The 21,446-nt window shown below is 47.4% G+C and overlaps 1 protein-coding gene across 2 annotated transcripts in view; it reads left to right on the top strand.

Annotated features, from left to right (window-relative positions):
- The window catches only part of TRMT2A (tRNA methyltransferase 2A), a 144,163-nt gene that overhangs the window by 48,209 nt on the left and 74,508 nt on the right, over positions 1 to 21,446 (top strand). For both annotated transcript variants that reach the window (XM_085634180.1, XM_085634181.1), the window contains exons 5-7: positions 403 to 517; positions 9,592 to 9,707; positions 10,562 to 10,679. In XM_085634180.1, the coding sequence (XP_085490306.1) occupies positions 403 to 517; positions 9,592 to 9,707; positions 10,562 to 10,679 (349 nt within the window). The remainder of the gene's footprint in view (positions 1 to 402; positions 518 to 9,591; positions 9,708 to 10,561; positions 10,680 to 21,446) is intronic.

Here is a 21,446-nt window from a genome sequence, read left to right as displayed (position 1 = left end):
AGTCTAATAATGTGGCTTCTCCAGAATGACAAATAAGGCGGTATCGTCTGGAAAAAAAATCACTCATCCATCATATTCTTTAAGTATTCAAAAGTATAGCGGGCTGAGCAGAGTGAAGAAATGCAGTTAAGTGTACCTTCCTTTTCAACAGTAGTGCTACTTGAGATTTATTGTTGACTGGTGTGGGCTCTCTGGCTTGTTAATGGACTGCTTTTGGATTATGGGTAATGTCTATTTGACTCCGCTTTCCTCTTCCACGAGTAACAGGGCAATAAGATACTATTTTCGAGTGTTACAGTGCTTTCATTATTTGGCTTTTTTGCATTCTTTTGTTATGTTGGAGTAGGGATCAGGAAACATCAGCAGCCCTCTTGCCTTAACGTCATCCTTTGCTTGTTGCAGGTCTACACCATACTCCGTTTACAGTCCAGAAACCTACGAAGGACACTGGAGGCAGCTGACTGTCCGCATGAGCAAGACGGGTCAGATTATGGTGATTGCACATTTCAATCCCCAGGTACAAATACCATCCCCGTGCCATATAAATTGTAATCTTGTCTCTTATAGGCCTTTTCCAAGCCCCATCTTTTTTTATATGGGTTATAATTTCTGGTGTTTTTCCAATACCCTTCAGCCCAACCCATTTTAATATACATCTTGTGTGTAGTACCCTGATATGGGTGACCGCTTGTTTTTACTCCCAAAAATAAGAATTATTTTCAAAATTCTCCTCATCAGTTTTCCTTGGATTAATTTTTCAATTCGTGACAAGTGAGTATGTTTAATCTCTTTGCTTACATGCTTTGGTGAAGTCTAAAATTAGTAAGCACTTAATAATAGCATTGAACCCTTTTTAAGTGTTTGTGGAACAGATCTTGATAAAGTAATTTGTCCTGGTTGATTTAATTTGATCAAGTGGAGAAACTTGTCTACAGCTACTGGTCAAAAACGTAATCAATGGGCCATGGTTCCTACTTATACTCCATTAAATGTTTCCTCCATATAATTCTTCTTTTGGGCTCGACCTATAGACTGGTCCAGCTGTCTTCTTGTCAAATTCCTATTGTCTACAGTATAATCTACATAGAATAGACTTTGGGTTGTCTCCTTGCCCGTCTCAGTTCCCTGCTCCTTATTTGATGGCTTTCCTCTCTGCTCTTCTCTCCCACATCTGGAGCATAGCTACTTTACCATGTTTCTGATTGGTTCACTTGGATCCTGACAGGAGGGGCTGTTTGTTTTTTATTTGTCCTCTATCACTTACTGCGAGGGCATCCCTGTCCTCGCTCTCTTCCACATCCCCAGTATTATTTAAATAATTTCTTATGGTTGAGCAGAGCAGCTGCACACAGTACCAGGCTCATTGTATTTGCCACCGCCCCAAAAAAGACTATTTCTTTCTTTTCTATTTTTTTTATGCTTTTCATGAGGGCTAGCCACTTCACACCGCTACCAGGCCACTTGCGTTTTTGAACCAACCTCTTGTGTTATTTCTGTTATTTTATTTTGTATTTCTTTTTTTAATGTTTTTATGAGGGATTGGTTCATGTACACTGCTACCAGAAACTCACATTTTACGTTAAGGCGTAAGAACCACTCCAGTATGCATGCAAACGAACGTGGGACAGACATCATGTAATAGTTTTTCCTTGCGCTTTATGTAAAATCGTTACATGGTGGCCACTACTCCTTTGTGCGTGTGCAGTGCAGCCATTTGAGAGATATACAAAGCAATAGGCTTCAATGGTAGGACCTTTGGAATTTTCCAGTGCTTCTTGTCCTGGGTCATTCATTCACAATCGGTCTCCTTAGGCTTCAAAAGAAAATATATACAGTAATGCTGAACAATTCCGGCAAACCAGAGCATTTGCTACTGAATGCGCAAGTACCTGAGTTTGTGGTCAGATTTTGACTCCAAGTCAAAATATGATAAGATGATCTCAGAGCATGTGTTATTCTAGTTGCCCTATTATTTACATCTTCCGTACAACGTGAGGAGCCATTTTGATACACTGAAGAAGACCTGCGTGATATTCCAACGTGGACAGCACTGTGATCTGCAAAAGGACCTTCTTTTGATGAATAGACAAATGTGAAACAATTTCTGGATATTCAACAGCATATGATGTGCTGAGTTAGTGATGTCCACTGCTTATGGTGCATATGTGAGTTACCTACCAAATAGAACTCTGAATTTCTGGCCCTTTCCACGGATCCCAGCAAGGGAAAGGCAGAGGCTTGAGTTACTCCATTTATCACAGTGCAGAATCAAAATGTATTCTATTTAGGCTGCCTAATTACTGGGAGAGAAAACGACACACTGTAAAGCACTGAGTTTTGATCTTTGACTTTGAGTGTTGCAGTCTTGGCTGTAATCAGGACCTGAAATTCTTTGACTATCTTAACAGAGCATTTGTTCATCTGGTCTGCTTCTAAGCATCATTCAAACTGTGTTCCAATATCCATGATCTGCTTGTGTTCTTTTCTCCATTCAGTGCTTGGAATGTATGCTCTTGTATCTGATTGGTCATTTTACAATATGGAAGGCTTTGGGTTCTACTTGACTCTGCATATAGCCGCCTCCTTTTCTTGGCACTCCCTGCTGCGCCAAGCATTCAGTCTTCTGGGCATGAACTCACCAAGTGGAGCCCTCAGTAACATGCTCTAGCACACCTTTGTGTCTTCCCTGTGTGCTATGTTTGCCTGCAACTGCTCTAAAGCCTATACAGAGGGAATGTTCCTTACCTTTTCATTTCTTTGTTGCACCTGGCATCCCTAGACAAATGGATCCGTGTAGGTGCCCCTCCAGTTCCATGCTCTAAAACGCAAGCCACTTGGTTAGATGCTATCTTCGGGCCCTAAAATAAAAAAGTGCAACATTTTGGGAAGGAAGTGGAGAAAACTTTCCGGGTACTCGAGTACAGAAAAGCTATACAAAATTATCGTAATATCATACAAGAGACTCTGGCCATCTTTTCTGCTGCTAAAATAGATCTAGCCTTTAACTCAGTGAAAGGCGTTTTTGCAGTCTTTAAATCAATGCTTGATCTATCAGCTAAAAATCTGGCGGAGTCTCCGTCCATCTCCTGCTGTAACAAAATTAGCCAGTTTGTTTTCCCAAAGAAGATCCAGGACATTTATTCCTCTTTTCAAATCCACTTGGGCCTCCCCCCTTACCACTTTCTCTATTGTAACATTGTCTAGGCTAACGTGTGCCATTCTATCCTCATTTAAGCCCAAAGCAGATGAAGATCTGGTAGAATTGGCAAACACTGTTAAGTCGGGTTCCCCGTTGGACCCGGCGCTCCCTTGTATAATAAAGAGATTTTCCATGGTCGTCTATTCCATGCTCAGCGACCTATTAAATCTTTCCCTATCTACTGCACTCACTCCAAATTCTTGGAAACGTGCAACAGTTAAACCACCATTTTCAAAAACTACTTTAGATCTGGCTGTAGTGGAGAATTTACAAATCTATATTGCTTCTTTCTTTTCCCGCTAAGATCTTAGAAAATTATGTCAACCGGGAATGGTCTACTAATTTAGAGCTGCATAATCTTTTTCCATCCCTCTCAGTCAGGAATTCAACCTCGCCATAGTACCTAGTGTGCCTTGCTTGCAGTCGCTGAGGAATTATTGAGGACTTTGGACCAAGGCGGCACAACAGCTATAAGTCCCTTTGATCTTAGTGCCGCCTTTGACACTGTCTCTCACGGTATTCTTCTGCTTGATAGACTGCAAGCTTGCGTAGTCACTGGCCAGGCCTTGTCGTGGCTCACATCGTTTCTTCAATATTGGAGTGTACAGATGTACGATGAGCCTTTCTATTTGTACATTTTTCTTGTGGTCTGTGGCGTCCCTTAAGGGTCTACTCGGAGCCCCACTCTTTTTAACATATCTGTTTGCCTACTAGAGGACATTGTGCAATCCTTCGGTTGAACATGATTTCCTACCCGATGATATCTCTTTCTCCAGATGAATGCATCAATCCCGGCCGATTAAAGAATTGTGTTTGGGCTATAGTGAGTGGATGGGAAATAGCTGCCTAAAATTAAATTAAATCAAAACCAAAGTTATGCTTGTGGGCAGCAGTCCTCCTTCCTGGACGTTTGACTGTTGACCCGACTGCCTTGGACCTTTGCGTCAATCTAAATCCCTAATTAGAAATTTTGGATTTTGGCTGGATGATCAGTTAACATTTGAAGCAGAAGTCGAGAAACTTGCTGCTTGTTTGTTTCAACCTGTTAAGCGCTCCAAGATAGATTTTCTGGATCCTCCCAAGTGGTACTCCAAAAAATGTAGTTTAAGCGATCGACATCATGACTGGTTCATGTAAATAAGCAAATTTTAGGAGCAACTAAGGCAGTGTTAAATAGATTACAGATAATCCCGAATGCAGCAGCTCGACTGCTCCTCTGTGTTCTTAGGCGGGAGTCGATGGCATCTTCCCTCGCAATGCTGCGCAGGCTACCTTTTGAGAAATGAGTACATTTTAAAGGACTGTCACTTTTCATGCATTTTCTAGTTTTTCTTATGCCATCCATCATTTGTCCAATGAAAATGTTTGTAGAAAGTTTGCTCTTTATATAGTATACCAATAAGAGGTATACTGTGCAAAAAGTCCAAGTATCACTTCTAAGTGGACAGCTCTAGCAATCCCAAGGTGTTCTCTTAAAGGTTATTGTGGTTGAGCAGCCTTAGGCTTATCAGAGAGGAGTATTAGACGTTTTCTGCATACACAAAGTGAATAAACGATACACTTGACTCCATAAGAAGATCCAAACCAATGTATAAAACATTTATCTTTATATAACTTTAGGCACCAAGATCATCCAAATCTTATAAGTACGTTTTGAGTTATGAATTTTTACAGTTTTTTAAAATCGACACTTAGTGCAATTTCTGGAGCGGTAATGTTATCCTATGGAGGAAATACATATACTGCATACAAGTACTTTACTTTACAGAGACTTACAGGACCAATCTTCTGGAATTAAGGTGAGTATGGGGCAAGGTTCAAGGCAACACCACAGGTCAACTCGGGCAGCACTGGGGCGGCCGGGTGCTGAGGTGCTTTTCAGCGTCCGATGCCCCGTGTAAATCTAGGGGGAGCGGTTCAGTCGAAAAGAGGCTGCTAGCTGGGACTGGGGGACCAGTCAGGCTGAACCAACAAGGAGTCTCAGATGCTCTGGGACGTAGGGACACCTTTGGTCCTCTTCTCCTCTTCTCCTCTGGCCGGGTGCAGAGGTGTTCTGAGGCATCAGGTTTTTGTCACCGCAGTCACTCGCAGTAAAGGGAAGCCAGCACAAATAGTCTGCAAGCGGCGTCAGAGGGTCTACTGTGGGCAAACCCATGATGGGCTTAGTTTCTGAAGGGTCTGGTGACTACGCTGGCACCATTGGTCCACTTCAACTCAGCCTAGGGGGGCACCGGTGCATTGCTGCTCACCGATGCCGGGTTTGCTTCGGCCCAGAGTCCTCGCTTCTACTGGCCTGCCTGCAGGGGAGCAGCACTCTAAAGTGCGCATGATGGTTTGGCTGGCCGTCTTGGTCTTGGTCTCCACCCAGGCTGCATTACAGCCTGGGTGGAGAACATGCCCAAGCTCCCATTCCCAGTTTAAGTGCCGAACTGCGGCTATGGGGAGCCTGGCTGCTTCCTTCTTCCGGCAGGATCGGAGTGACGATGTGGGAGAGACGGAGGAGAGATGCAACGATCAGGTAAGCTTTTCTTTTTTTTTTTCTTCTTTTTTTCTTTCAAACCACCACTGCCCGCCACCCCCGTACCCTACCGGCCGCCCTGAGTTAGTAGGTTTTCAGGGACACCTCTAAGGTGCCCTCTGAGTGTATGTATTAGTAAATCTATTGCTGGAATCGGCGTGGGTTTATTAATACAAGATGTTTGATACCAAACATCTTTTTTCACTGAAGTCATCATGTAGCTGGTGACAGTGCCAGGGCCCTTCTAGGAAGGTCACTGCAGCCTGCACCACCCATACCCTGCCAGTGCTGCCAATGACCATACTAACATAACACCTAACCATTGCACTTCTACAAGTGTAACAATTCATACTATTTCAGGCCACACAAAGCTAGAACAATGGCATGTGAGGCTGGTATTATTTGTTTTCAATGTATATTGACTTAAACACTTTTATTGTGCTCATCTCAAACTAAAAAGACAGCGCCACCATGTGGTGGACTGTCACTAGAGCCGGTGCCGACAATTAAGTGCGGGTGCCAAGCACAAGAAACGACCGGCACAAATTAAGCAGTGGCTGTGGAACTATTTTTTGATCAGTACCCAGCACGTGTACTTAAAATGGCTCCCCTGGTCACTTATTCTGGCAGCTATTAAACTGGCCAGCACAGGGGTGTATCTGCTCATGCAGATATGTCCACACATGTAGTATAGTGCACCCTGCCATAGGGCTGTAGGGGTGACTTACCCATACTGCATGCAGGGTCTGCAGGCATAGCACACAGGCTGCGTGTCAATGCGTGTTTTCACTTTTTTTCTGCACCAAGACACACAGCCTGCAATTGCCGTCTGCATGAATTTGATGAGGGGTCCCTAAGGGTGGCACAAAACATGCTGCAGCCCTTAGGGACCCTCTTTAGCCTCCTTGCATTAAGTACCAGTGTTACCGTTTACTAGGGATTTACAGGGGCTTCTAAAGGTATTGCCAATTTGGGGAACAATTGTACAGTTTAGGCAAATGTTGGAGGGGTTAATCAAAGATACTTGTCTAAAATTCAACCGCTTTCAGATACGTTGTTCCGTATGTTGTACATTACCATGCTAAATTAGTTGTCCACATGCGATAAGAAGGTGAAAGCGATGTTTGTTTCCTCAACAATGAGGAGGGCCTTGCAGGAATATTAATGTTGGAATTGCACGTCCATTCTTTCAAAGTCCACATTTAGTCACAGTGCAAAGAAAATCTATAGGAATGTGTATCAGCTTCCAGTTATACCTCAGATTATGGTCAGTCGACTGCCTGACTATTAGCAGTTTGTGTTGTAAACCCTTTCATAGCACACATCATAATTACTGGTAGTGTGATAAGCACATTTCCTGCATTTTCCCACAAGTAAAATTCCGTAGGTCAAACCGTATGAAATTCTATGGGGGAAAGTGCTTGGTAATCAATGGGACATGCAGATTTTCGTGATACAAGTACCAAAATCTGCATGTTATGGCAATCTATGGGCAGTTACCATATGTGTGTACATAAGTGCACCCAATAAATTTACATCCCAGCTGAGTCAGACTACATCAGATCAGGTAAAGATCTCTCCCTTTTCCAAGCTAATTGAAATCTGAGTCTGTGTTTTTGCATTACAAAATATATGCTGGCATCAATTGTGTTATGTGGCCTATGTTTAGTTTCCAGTTTAACTTCTCATTTTTAACTTGGCTTCATTTTCTAGTGGTGATTTGCACATGCTTTTTCCTATTATGAAAATGTCCTTTGCACACATTTTTTTCAGGTAGACACTGTCGACTTGTAGTCTTCACTTTTAGTTTCAGGGTCGCACACTTCAGAATACACATTTGTTTTAATTTCTATGCTCGTAGGAGCCTACTTCTCTGCTGCAGTCTAATTAAAACCTTGTTCTGCACCTCTGGCACAGTGCGATAAGCTTGCCTTTTTATTATAAAAACAGCGTCCATGCTGAAGTCGGTGAGAGGTTCACTTTATGCCGAACTCGTCATGGAACGCTGGTGTGACCTGTTACTGAGATGCAGTTCAGCTGTCCCAGACCTTCATCCTGAGAAGGACGATAGGCGTGCAGAAAGTGTGTAGGCTTTCAAATTCGAGACAGGATAATCCACTAAGGCCGGCTTCCTGGTATACAGTACCAAGGTAGGGGGTTGGGTCATTCCAATAGGCAGGCGGGAGGGTACCTTCATGTGATCTCTTTAGCATAGAGATATTAGGAATAGATAGGAGTGTCATGTCTTTTAGGATAGTCTCATCATGTATACCCCATTCTTACATACATTGTCCCATCCACTCGACAATAACGATTCTAAACAGGTGACCTTTTACCCAGTAGCTTGCTCCTGTCTCTTCGACAGTAGGCTCTAAGTATTCTGTCATGATCCCTGTACCTGATGAACATAAACATGTCCCCAGGCACGGCAGAATTATTCTGTATAAGGGTCACCCCTTTAGTATAAAAGATCCTCACCCCACCCTCCATTACAAATTAGAGGCGAATTCCTTCCAAGCTGAGACGGGGTCCTGCATGCTGAATCTTTGACAAGCAGCAGTCTGACATCCCTTGTGGTTGTCCTCATCGAAGCGGAGACAGTGTCCTTCATTCCTACCCATCAGGTGAGGGGGCTGGTTCTTCCCTGGGGATTTCTTGGCTACAGATATACATAGCTATGCACACATCCACCTACACATCCAGGTTAGGCTAGGTACATTTCAACAAAAGGACTTAGGGCGCATTTTAGGAATATGCAAGTGCTACTGTTTTTATCTGAACTGCTTCTGTTCATCTTATTATCACTATGGTAGAAATGTATCTACTATTTACTATATTGGTACTAGCACTCTTTTGTATGCTTCTGTCTCCTAATTGTCGCAGCACATATATTTTAGACGAGGCTGTCGCTGGACCAATGAATTCTTATTGACATGTCCTAATTGCCATCCTGTGTATTTTCCGAGATAAAGCAAGCTCGAGTGTCTGAGCGAAACGTACTGTACTCTTTTCCACGATCCCGGTTTTCATGGTCAGTGGTTGCTAGAGACAACCTACACCACTGTAGAATACAGGGGGGTGGTAGTGGCACTATAGAGCTAGCTGGTCTAATGGCTGACCTATCCTGTGGGGGTGTCCGTAAGCAGTTGGGGCACCAAGCCCTCAGTTCAGGTCATCCAAAACGCGCAGGTCCTGTCGGACTCCTAGGAACTACACGATTGGAGTAATGATAGTAACTAAATGAACAATTAACATGGTTGAATTATTTGTTTTTCACCGTTCTAATAATGCCTATTGCAATGATGTCTCATCTTTTTCATAATCACAGTTCATGTTGCATTTACAAAGATTAGAGCTTTTCAATAAACATTTGAAAATGCAATACAGTATCTTTTCTTTGGTACACTATGTGCATGGTTGAGTGGCAAACACAAAGGTAGATCTGTTTCGACAATTTGCTTGTGAAACTGAGTGCCATGCTCTAGGTTACTGGCAACATCTACAACTCTGTGGGTTTAGGACTTCAGATGCAGCACTGAGAGCGAGCCAAACAGACCATTGAGTACTGAATATATTGCAAGACTCGGTCCTTATATTATGAAGTTTTGTTGTTCTACAAACACAGTCCCCCTAGATTTGTAGGAACCGTATAACAATTGTATGGCATGAAAACCACGTCCGTCATATCAACCTATAAAATAATGTCTTCATAGATAAAGTGTCGTTCTCTTCAAACCGATTTTTATATGTACATTGCCAAGGTGGGACTTAGCATGCCCAAGGCTACTACGACCACAGCAATTACGGTTGTCAATAGAAAAGCTTCCATTGAATAAGTGAATTCAGGTAGATCCCTTTCAATTATTTCTTCTAGAAATTAAGTGAAGATGATTTAGCAGACTTGAAGGCAACTTTGGCAAGATTCTTCATGGAGGCAGAAGGCAAGGAGTGCGGAGTGACCTCACTTTATTTTGCCCGAGAAGGCCAAAGGTATGATCACTGTGCAGTGTGGTTGTTCCCTGTAATATGAAAACATCTTTACTTCTAATCTCCAAGCCGCTTCCTATTCCTCCCACCAGCTGTCTTATTTGGATCATCAAGAATCATTACTTTACATCGCCAGTAGCTCTGAAGAGATTTAATTCAGTTTCCCTCAACCATGTTTATTGTAGTTGACTCGTTCATAGCTCTGAAGTCCTGTTGGGCATCTTGAGACTTTCTCATGGTAATAAACTACCCCAAGAAATCGCTGAACTAATTCATTGTCTAACAAGTTAAATGCTCATCACAATATTAAACCTCTTGTAAACTAGTTTCATTAAAGACCTGTAACTGAGCTCATCGCTTTTAGCACCATGAAGATTCCAGGGGCATACCTTTTGGCTTATTTCTTATTACCTATAAAGGTTGATGAATATCCCTGAACCAAGATCAAGCCTATATTTGGTAGCTGGGTATCTCTTGGTAACTTGATAGAGGTAACAATTTGGAGCGGAAGTTGCTGATGTGAGTAGTGTGCCCAGCCTTATTTAACAGTCTGTATTAAGAAGTGCTTATAGCGTCTACTAACATTCTCCAGGCTGATCGATGTTGGTTACTGTCTCTTGGCGCACAGATTGCATGTTGGTGTGCACACTGGCACCCATCTGTTAAAGGGTGTTATGTATTCTGGTATTTCAGGCCCAGTCTCTGCTTTTATTGCCTTTCTATGAACTGTGAGTTCACTCCTGAGTCTCCTCCTGCAAGTGTTCCTTGCTCATGTACTTTCTCGTTAGACCCACACCTCTGCTAGTATATGGTCTCTGCCTCCACTCTATTTTCTTTTTGATCTGTTGTCCCTCCAGGAAATCACCAAACGATGAGGATGTGGCTTCACGTTTAGAGCATGTAGCTGGAGCAACCTGCATACATGAAGAGCTGCTTGGCCTCCGCTTCCAAGTCTCGCCGCAAGCCTTTTTTCAGGTGCGTTTCAAGACAAGTTGCTGGTTACAGTGGGTTTACAGTGGTCCAAGTTGCATCTGATTGGCCTTGGAAGAACCACTTATGCAGGCTTGTTATTTTATTCTATAATAGATGTTAGACTCCTCCCCATCTGCAGTCATCATACAACAAAGCGTGATATTGTAGTTGTAAAATGCTACTTTTCAAAGGCTTAGAGAGAACTGAAGTAATTTCTCGTTTGTACAAATTTTCATTAGCCTGGTACTATAAAGTGTCTCCTCCTTGAGAACCCTTTTGTATGCTTTGCAACGTGTATTATTAACAGCAATAATCCTGATGTAAGGCTAGGACTCTGTGCCATCTGCAGTCTGCTGCTTTTGTCAGTAGAATGCGTTGCTACTTGCTTTGTTGTCTCCGCCACAAAAGAGTGCATTGTTTACTTTGCAGGCTTTGGGAAAGGACGTAAAGAATGTAGAAAGCAGTCAACTCTGAAAGAGAAATGAATAAATAAAGGGTGCAGATATCAGCTGTGGGAGGGTGAGGTAGTTTATTTATAGATCAACGTAGGTGAAAAGGCCACATTTATCAGAGAAGACAAAACAGTTGTGTTACTTCATTAAGAAGTCACTTGAAAGTTTATACCTGCCCTGTTACCTGTCTTTTAAAGCACAGCACACTTTCCTTATTCTCTTGCCCTATCTTTGCACTAAAGTCCTGTAAGTTATCATTGCCACTAAAAACTGAAAGTTTGTCATTGGATTTATAAAAAAATGTCCATGGCCATTCATCAAGAAGTACTTAAGGCAATCATCCTTTACAGAACACCTCTTTGTGCCTCCCCTTAAGATTTTAGTCTGTAAACATAATGACAAACCTGACTTTGTTGAAGTTCTTGTCTTTTAGTTTGGTGCCCGAATCACTGCCAACACAGTGGCTCCATCCACTGTTTTTCATTATGCGCCCTGTTCTTTCTACACGACACCTCTAGTTCAACAATATTAAAACAGATGATTCTGAATAGTGGAGATGTTGATCACCAAGGGGTTCTGAAAGACCTTTGATCATGAAACGGAAGCTTGATTTGTCTAGGATGTCAATCCGAACCAGAAGGTGTTTATATCCCCTTTCCTTACAGTTCCCATCTACAGTTTTATGTTTTGTATGTGTAGGAAGCTGGCTTTGTATATGCTATACCAAAGTATGGTGTAGTGTGCACAGTCCAGTGGATTCCCAAAGGTATAGCAGAGGCAAAGGTAGATAATACCTTACTCTCTTTTGTGGTAGCGAGATTGAGCAGTCAGGCTTATTAGAGGGTAGTGTTAATGTTAAGCATTTGTTGTACATTCTCAGGCAAGAAATGTCACACACTCAAAGACTGAATCCAGACCAATTGTTTGTAGAAAAGTTATTTTGTTGTTTTATTTCTATGACCAAGATTTACTCATAGCAGGTAAGTTAAGCTTTTTATACCATGTTACTTTTCAAAATACAGTGAGCACTGGTTTTGTAGGAACATCCAGGTTACTTTTGCATTTGAGAAAATGGTTTGTAAGCTCTTCAAAAACGCTTGAAATTACTTTCAGGTTACTTTGTGATTATTTTTCTAGCTTGGCATGAAACAAACTATTAACAGTTTGAGCAACATGGGGCATCAGTACACAGGCTATCTTTTATGTTTTAAAGGCACTAAGTTACTTTTGTTGCAGTACAAGACAGTTCAACACTTAGAAGATTTGTCTGAGAAAACCCACCATACAGTCCTACAGTGACAAATGAAGTGTTAGGTTTACAGGTAAGTAAACAGTTTTGGATAAGAAGTTTTAGTGAGAAGAACCAAGGTTCAGGTTGGCACTCAAGGGGCACCACCAGCGGCACTAGTGCGACTGGGTGCAGTGTGCCGTGTGCCAATGTTAGCAAGTGGGGCTGGGGGCACCTTGGTTGAGGTCTGCTCACGGGCTGGCCACTCGGTCTTTGGTGTGGGGGGGGGGGGGGCAAGCTCCTGGGGTTAAGGTGAGGGCAAAGGGGGTCCCAAGTTAGCACCAAGACTTCACCACCAGCGGTTCAGGGGACGTAGGGTGCTTAGGAGGTGTTGGGAGCCCAATGCAATCCTATGGAGGTTGCCGGTTTTGGATTTCGGTTGCAGGCGCTGTCCAGGAAATCTACCGGGAGGAACCAACAGCTGGACAGGTAAGTAGAGATGTCCTTTGACGTTAAGACACTTCTGGATCAGGTCACCAGGCGCAGGTTTGAAGATTGCAGGAGAACCTTTTGATGTCAGGAATCTGCTTACCGGTCAGGTCACGGTAGAGGGGGGTTGTCGTGAAGGGTCTGCAGGCGTCGACACAGAACCTTGGAGGTGACACCCCTTGATGGTTTGGAGGCTGGAACCACTTCAGGATGGTTGGTCCCTGTTAGAAAACCCCGGGCAACCGGGTTAGCAGTCACCCGGTTTTTCCCAACACAAGGGGTAGCTTGGCTCGAGCGGTCGGGGGTCAGGCACCGTGTTAAGCATACGTCACACCCTCACAATAACCATGCGTTCATCCGTTCCAAAAACGACTCTACACCGTAAAAATTTATGAAAGAATCTGTGTTTATCTTAATTTTCTCTTAGTTGCAGGGTTATGACACAAATACAATACCAAAGGATTTTCTTCAGAAATAGCAGGTCAATTAAATAATAACACTTTGCAGGTGCAATAAATAGGATTAGGTCATAAATACACAAGGAATAAATAGAGGTGCGATAAATACATAGGGCAAATAAATACTGTCAGACAATAAATACAAGGCAGGAATAAATACGGTCAGACAATAAATAAAACACCTTCAATAAATAATATAAGCCATCAAACAATTGCAAATCAGATCACATTTATGAGGTAGATTGATTTTACCATGCCCAAGTACAGCTTATGGTCACTGGGGTGGCCTGGGGATGTCCCACCTAGAGTGGTCAAGGCTGGGGCCTAAGCTGAGGTAGAATGAGGGAAACCTAAGGTTCTGATTCTTCCAACTACACAGTCCCTCACACAGGTCCCTGCACCAGTCTCAGTTCACCCCCTAACACTCTCAGGTTGATCCTAACACCCCTCTATCCCCAAGAATGGTCTTTTAGGGCTCCACAGGGCCTCAGATGCCCTTTCTACCACTTACTGCCCTTTTCACGAAGATCGGCTCCGCTCGGCGCCGGGTCGACGTCGCTGGGCGGCTCCGGTTCGATGTCGCGTCGATCTGTTCCACTTGACGCTGTGTCGATGCCGTGAGGCGGCTCCGATTCGATGTCGCTGGCCGGCCTCGGTTCGATGTAGCGTCGATCTGCTTTACCTGACGCCGGGTCGATGCCGTGAGGCGGCTCCGGATGGATGTCGCTGGGCGGCCTCGGCTCGATGTCGTGTTCCGGCGTCACAGGGTCACGGTTCCCCCCGCTTCCGGGCGACTCCGGGGTGCGACCTCCACTCCCGACCTCCGTCGGCTCTACTTCGGGTTCCGGCGACTCCGGAGTGCGACCTCCACTCCCGACCTCCTGCGTGCTTTACTTCAGCTTCCGGCGACTCCGGAGGGCGGACTTCACTCCCCCGTCGACGCCTCACCTCGACCTCAGGTGACTTCTACTCGACCTCCGGTGTCTCTCCACAACCTCCGTCGGCGCCCTCACTCGACCTCTAGCGGCTCCGGGTACGTCGTCTGCCTTCTGTCAGCGCCGCTTCTCCACCTCGGGCTCCAGGTCTCCAGGCTTCTCGACGTCGGGTCTCCAGGAGGATTCCACCAAACAGGTCAGGAACTTGCTGTTCTTCTCCTTTAAGGCCTGTTCCGGCTGTTCAGATCCTTAAGATGATTTTCTGGTCTTTATCCCACACAGGGCTTTAGGCTGGGCTTGGTCAGTAGGGACTAGTATCAAGGGTGGGTTTCTGGACCCCACTCCAGGCACAAGTTTCCACCCCTGCTGCCTTACTCCTTCCTCCTTCTGTTTCTCTGTCCTCTCTCCTCTCCAGTCAGGTGCCAACTGCCTACTCCAACTGCCAACTCTGAGCTGGCTTCCCAACATTCTAAACCTGCCTCACACTGTCACAGGGTTCTAGAATGTTCTGGAAGGTACTAGTAGGTTCCAGCTATGTCTCAGGTGACAATGGGTGGCCACCATTTTGTGTCTCAGGCCCTCAGACAGAAGTTCCAGGGGTAGGGAAAATGGCTCCCTGACCCTGCATCAACACTAAAAAGTCTGGTGGTTCCCAAAAAGGAAAAATTATAATAGGGTTTGCGGCAGAAGTGGGACAAAATAAATAATGATGAGGAGGGACCACCCAAAGGGCTGACAGGTCTAACACGCGTCCCCCCCAGCTGAAAGTGGGGAGAGCTACCCAACCCCTTGGGAGTTCTCATCACTAAGGCGGAAATACCTTGAGAGACCGTCTGCATTGGCGTGGTCCACTCCAGGCCGATGTTCCACCTGAAAGTCCATTCCCTGTAGGGAGATAGACCACCTTAGCAACTTGGTAATCTCCCCCTTCATCTGCATCAGCCAACGAAGGGGTCTGTGGTCGGTCTGAACTAGGAAGTGCGAGCCAAACAGGTATGGCCGCAACTTCTTCAGAGACCATACCACTGCAAAGGCTTCACGCTCTATTGCACTCCACTTCTGTTCCCTGGGAAGTAGTCTCCGGGATAGGAAGACCACGGGTTGATCCAGACCCTCTTCATTGAGTTGCGATAGCACTTCCCCAATGCCATGTTCCGATGCATCCGTCTGGACAATGAACTCCTTGGAAAAGTCTGGGGCCCTTAAGACCGGGGCCTCGCACATGGCTTGCTTCAGTTTTACAAAGGCCTGCTGACAAGCCTCTGTCCAGACTACCCGTCGAGGTTGTTTCTTGGACGTAAGCTCCGTGAGGGGGGCCACAATGGTACCGTATCCCTTCACGAAGCGGCGGTAGTATCCGGTGAGGCCCAGAAAAGCTCGGACCTCAGTCTGAGTCTTGGGGGGTTCCCAGGCCATGATGGCCTCGATCTTCGCCTGGAGGGGTTGCACCGCTCCCCTACCCACCAAGTGTCCAAGGTACACTACCGACCCCTGCCCGATCTGGCACTTGCTGGCCTTGATCGTTAAACCAGCTTGTCTCAGGGCCTGGAGAACAGCTTGCAGGTGACGCAAGTGATCCTCCCAGCTGTTACTGAAGACGGCTATGTCATCCAGATAAGCAGCAGAGAAACTCTCCATTCCAGTGAGGATCTGGTTCACCAGACGCTGAAACGTGGCAGGTGCGTTCTTGAGCCCAAAGGGCATCACACAGAACTGGTAGTGGCCTTTGGGCGTGGAGAAGGCTGACCTTTCCCTAGCTCCGTCAGTCAGAGAGATCTGCCAGTACCCAGAAGTAAGGTCAAAGGTACTTAGATATTGGGCAGCTCCCAGCCGGTCAATCAGTTCATCCGCCCTCGGGATCGGATGAGCATCAGTCTTGGTTACTGAGTTCAGTCCCCGGTAGTCCACACAGAACCTCAGTTCCGGTTGGGCACCCGGTGGTGCGGCTTTTGGTACTAGCACCACCGGACTGGACCAGGGGCTGCTGGAAGGTTCGATCACTCCTAGCTCCAGCATCTTAGTGACTTCACTGTGAATGCTGGCCTTCACCTTGTCTGACATCCGGTAGATCTTGGACCTCACAGGTGGGCTGTCTCCTGTGTCCACATCATGGACGCACAGGTGAGTCCTACCCGGAACAAGGGAGAACAACGAAGAGTACTGTCCCAGGACCTGGCGGCAGTCCTCCTGCTGTTCAGGAGTTAGAGATGGGGAGAGAATCACTCCCTCCACCGACCCATCCTTCTCTTGAGACGCAAACAAATCGGGAAGGGGCTCGCTTTCCACGTCCTCTGCTCCGTCAGTCACCATCATCAAAATGACTTCGGGCCTCTCGTGGTGGGGTTTGAGGCGGTTGGCATGCAGCACCCGTAGGGGCTGACGAGGGGTCTTAAGATCCACCAAGTAGGTAGCCTTACCCTTCTTCTCCAATACCTCAAAGGGTCCTGACCAGCGATCCTGGAGGGCGCTAAGCTCTCCTGGTTCGATCACCCACACCTTCTGGCCAGGCTCCAATTCCACCGGGTGAGCGTTGTGGTCATACCACGCCTTCATTACTGCTTGGCTGGCCTCCAAGTTGTCAGAAGCTTGCTTCCACAACTTAGCCATTTGGCTTCGGAAGGCCAGCATGTAGCTCACCACGTCCTGGGGAAGCTTTCTGGGAGTTCTTTCCCATCCGTCTCTCACCAGGCTGAGAGGTCCACGCACAGGGTGCCCATACAAAAGCTCGAAGGGGCTGAAGCCCACTCCCTTCTGTGGCACTTCCCTGTAGGAAAACAATAGACAGGGTAGGAGGACGTCCCATTTCCTCCGCAGGCTTTCAGGCAGACTTCTGATCATACCTTTCAAGGTTTTGTTAAACCTCTCCACCAGACCATTGGTCTGGGAGTGGTAAGGAGTTGTGAACCGGTAGGTCACTCCACACTCCTTCCACATGGCCCGCATGTATGCTGACATGAAGTTGGTCCCCCTGTCGGACACAACTTCCTTGGGAAAACCCACTCGGGTAAAGATTCCCATCAGGGCCCTAGCCACAACAGGTGCTGTAATGGTCCTTAGAGGTATAGCCTCTGGGAACCGTGTGGCATGATCCACCAGAACCAGGATAAACCTGTGACCAGCTGTAGTAGGCGGATCTTATGGACCCACAATGTAGATGCCCACCCTTTCAAAGGGGGTGCTAACGACAGGAAGTGGTTCCAGGGGAGCTTTCAGCTTCACCCCTGTTTTCCCACTGGCTTGGCAAGACACACATGTCCGGCAGTAGGTGTCGGACGACACTTTCATTTGAGGCCAATAAAAGTGTGGGACAAGACGGGCGAAAGTCTTGTCTTGCCCCAGGTGTCCTGCCAAGGGGATCTCGTGAGCCAATTCCAGTAGGAAGGCTCGGTAACGTTGAGGGACTACTAAGGCTCGTGACGATCCATGTAGGGGTGCCTTGGGTTCACTGTAGAGGAGGCCATCCTCCCAGTAAAGGTTGTAGTTCCCCTCAACGTTCCCTGCTGCCTGGGCTTCGGCCTGTCGCCTCAGTCCCTCAAGGGTAGGGCACTCCCTCTGGCCCTTGCAGAATTCCTCCCTGGTCGGCCCTCCCTCCACGTGCCACTCGGCCGGGATGGGTAGGTCCTCCAGTTTGGTAACATCCCCCACCGCGGACTCCTGGTCCACCACCTCCGGTGGCCTATCCGTCACACGGGGCGCGGATGCCGAGGCAGGCTCCTCCTGTCCTCGGTTCTTCCCTTGGTCGGCAGCCGGCTGTGCCTTTGTTCCAGGCTCCAGTCGAAACAAACTCCCTCTCCGGGTAGTCACGGACCCTGTGCTAACACAGGCCCAGTCAGGTGTACCCAGCATCTCAGCATGAGTCCGGTATTCCACCTCCTTCCAAGCATTGTGCTCCATGTCATTCCCCAGTAGACAATCGACCGGCATGGCAGGGCTTACGGCAACTCGAAGTGAACCTGCAACCACCTCCCATTCAAAGGGAACCTCGGCCACCGGATAGTGGCCGGTTCTGCCGTCAGCCATCGCGGCTGGGTGGAGTACATCGGGAATTACCTGCTCTGGAGACACCAGTTGGCTACGTACCATAGTCATACTGGCTCCTGTGTCTCTCAGAGCCTCCCCTCTTTGGCCGTTGATGGTGACCCACTGCCCATACATTATGGTATTTGCGGGCACCTGGATCTTAGGAACCATCTCCCGTTCTCCCAGGGACACTAAAGTGACACCCGCCCACTCCCTTCCCTTAGTTAAGGGCATCTCCTCCCCGAGCACTACACTAGCTACTCCGGGGGCCTTTCCTCCGATGGGAGGGGTGGTCTTTTCGGGCACTTCGTATCTCCCTTATAGTGTCCGACGCCACCGCACTCGTAGCAATGGACAACCCTTGGCTGCTGACTCTGGCCAGGATTAGGGTTTCTGGGTGGGTTAGCCCTAGGGGTGAATCCTGTTCCTTTTCCTTGGAAGTTATTTTGGGGGCCTTTAGAGAACTCCTTTTTCTTTTCCCCTCCCTCTTTCTTCTGGGGGGCGCCCTGTCCGGCCTTTTGAGTATCCCCTCCAGTCCCCCTTGTGGACACCCGGGTACTAGCCCAAATGTCCGCCTCCTCAGCAAGCTTCCGGGGATTGGTCAGCTTGCTATCCACCAGGTGTTGACGCAGTTCAGGGAAACATTTTTCGAGCAGGTGTTCCTTCAACATTAAATCAAACAACCCCTCGTAGTCCCTCACCTCACTGCCCTGAATCCAACCCTCTAATGCCTTCTTTGCATAGTCCAGGAAATCCACCCAATTCTGTGTGCCCAGTTTGTGGCTACCCCGGAACTTCTGTCTGTACTTCTCGGGTGTTAGTCCAAACTTTCTTACGAGCGCCACTTTCATGGTGGGATAGTGGGTCTGCTCATCCTGCTCTAGGGCCAATAATGCATCCCTACCAGCTGGAGGCATGTATTTTTACAATCTCCCTCCCCAGTACTTCTCTGGCACCCCATGGGCCCTTAAAGAGACCTCATAGGCCGCTAGCCACTTGGCAATATCATCCCCTGCACTATAGCTAGCTACTATGTCTTTTGGCAGATAGGGTTTGGGTTCCCTGGTGATTTCTTTGTCTTTGCTGCCACCATTAGGAACAGGGTGTGCCCCGACTTGTAGGATCTGGAGATCTATTTCCCTCAGCCTCAACTCGTGAGCCATCCTCTGTCCCTCCTTCTCTTTCTCCAGCTTTGCCAACTCCCATGTGAGCTGTCTTTTCTCCCTCCGGTCCGTTAACTCTGCTACAGATAAACCACCACTAGAGACAGTGCTGCCCTTCCTGGAAAGTGTCCTGGGCCCCGCTAACAGGTTCCCCACCTCGGGTTGGTACAACCCAGCCCCCTCGCTAACAGGCTCTCCATCCCTGTCCTCCTGCTCAGCCTTACTTTCCCGTCGTGCCTCCCCCCCCCAAGCCCTCAAGCTGGTCTGGAGTTCACCCTTCTTGGCACCTTGGGGACAATACACCCCCTCTCTCTGACAAAACTCTCTGAGTTGGGCCACAGTATAAGTTTCCAAATCTTCCAACACAAACTCCATTTTGCCCACTCAGAATAGAAGACAGGTGTTTACAGAAGCTATGCAGGGGGGTACCTTTTGTAATACCTCCTCCCACCACCAGAGTAAATTTGGAAAAAACAAAACTCAGAATTAGGAAGTCCGCTTTGAGAAAACTCCCGGTGTAGGCCTATGGACTACCCACAGTTATTGTCGAGTGGACGCAAGCACAGCTCTATCCCACCGCTGAACACCAATTATGTTAGAAAACCCCGGGCAACCGGGTTAGCAGTCACCCGGTTTTTCCCAACACAAGGGGTAGCTTGGCTCGAGCGGTCGGTGGTCAGGCACCGTGTTAAGCGTACGTCACACCCTCACAATAACCATGCGTTCATCCGTTCCAAAAACGACTCTACACCGTAAAAATTTATGAAAGAATCTGTGTTTATCTTAATTTTCTCTTAGTTGCAGGGTTATAACACAGATACAATACCAAAGGATTTTCTTCAGAAATAGCAGGTCAATTAAATAATAACACTTTGCAGGTGCAATAAATAGGATTAGGTCATAAATACACAAGGAATAAATAGAGGTGCGATAAATACATAGGGCAAATAAATACTGTCAGACAATAAATACAAGGCAGGAATAAATACGGTCAGACAATAAATAAAACACCTTCAATAAATAATATAAGCCATCAAACAATTGCAAATCAGATCACATTTATGAGGTAGATTGATTTTACCATGCCCAAGTACAGCTTATGGTCACTGGGGTGGCCTGGGGATGTCCCACCTAGAGTGGTCAAGGCTGGGGCCTAAGCTGAGGTAGAATGAGGGAAACCTAAGGTTCTGATTCTTCCAACTACACAGTCCCTCACACAGGTCCCTGCACCAGTCTCAGTTCACCCCCTAACACTCTCAGGTTGATCCTAACACCCCTCTAGCCCCAAGAATGGTCTTTTAGGGCTCCACAGGGCCTCAGATGCCCTTTCTACCACTTACTGCCCTTTTCACGAAGATCGGCTCCGCTCGGCGCCGGGTCGACGTCACTGGGCGGCTCCGGTTCGATGTCGCGTCGATCTGTTCCACTTGACGCCGTGTCGATGCCGTGAGGCGGCTCCGATTCGATGTCGCTGGCCGGCCTCGGTTCGATGTTGCGTCGATCTGCTTTACCTGACGCCGGGTCGATGCCGTGAGGCGGCTCCGGATGGATGTCGCTGGGCGGCCTCGGCTCGATGTCGTGTTCCGGCGTCACAGGGTCACGGTTCCCCCCGCTTCCGGGCGACTCCGGAGTGCGACCTCCACTCCCGACCTCCGTCGGCTCTACTTCGGGTTCCGGCGACTCCGGAGTGCGGCCTCTCCCGACCTCCTGCGCGCTTCGCCTCGACCTCGGGCGACTCCAGAGTGCGACCTCCACTCCCGACCTCCTGCGCGCTTTACTTCAGCTTCTGGCGACTCCGGAGGGCGGACTTCACTCCCCCGTCGACGCCTCACCTCGACCTCGGGTGACTTCTACTCGACCTCCGGTGTCTCTCCACGACCTCCGTCGGCACCCTCACTCGACCTCTAGCAGCTCCGGGTACGTCGTCTGCCTTCTGTCAGCGCCGCTTCTCCACCTCGGGCTCCAGGTCTCCAGGCTTCTCGACGTCGGGTCTCCAGGAGGATTCCACCAAACAGGTCAGGAACT

The sequence above is a fragment of the Triturus cristatus genome, chromosome 11 (assembly GCF_964204655.1).
Source record: "Triturus cristatus chromosome 11, aTriCri1.1, whole genome shotgun sequence".
Taxonomy (NCBI): domain Eukaryota; kingdom Metazoa; phylum Chordata; class Amphibia; order Caudata; family Salamandridae; genus Triturus; species Triturus cristatus.
This window is presented reverse-complemented; position numbering and strand designations above follow the sequence as displayed.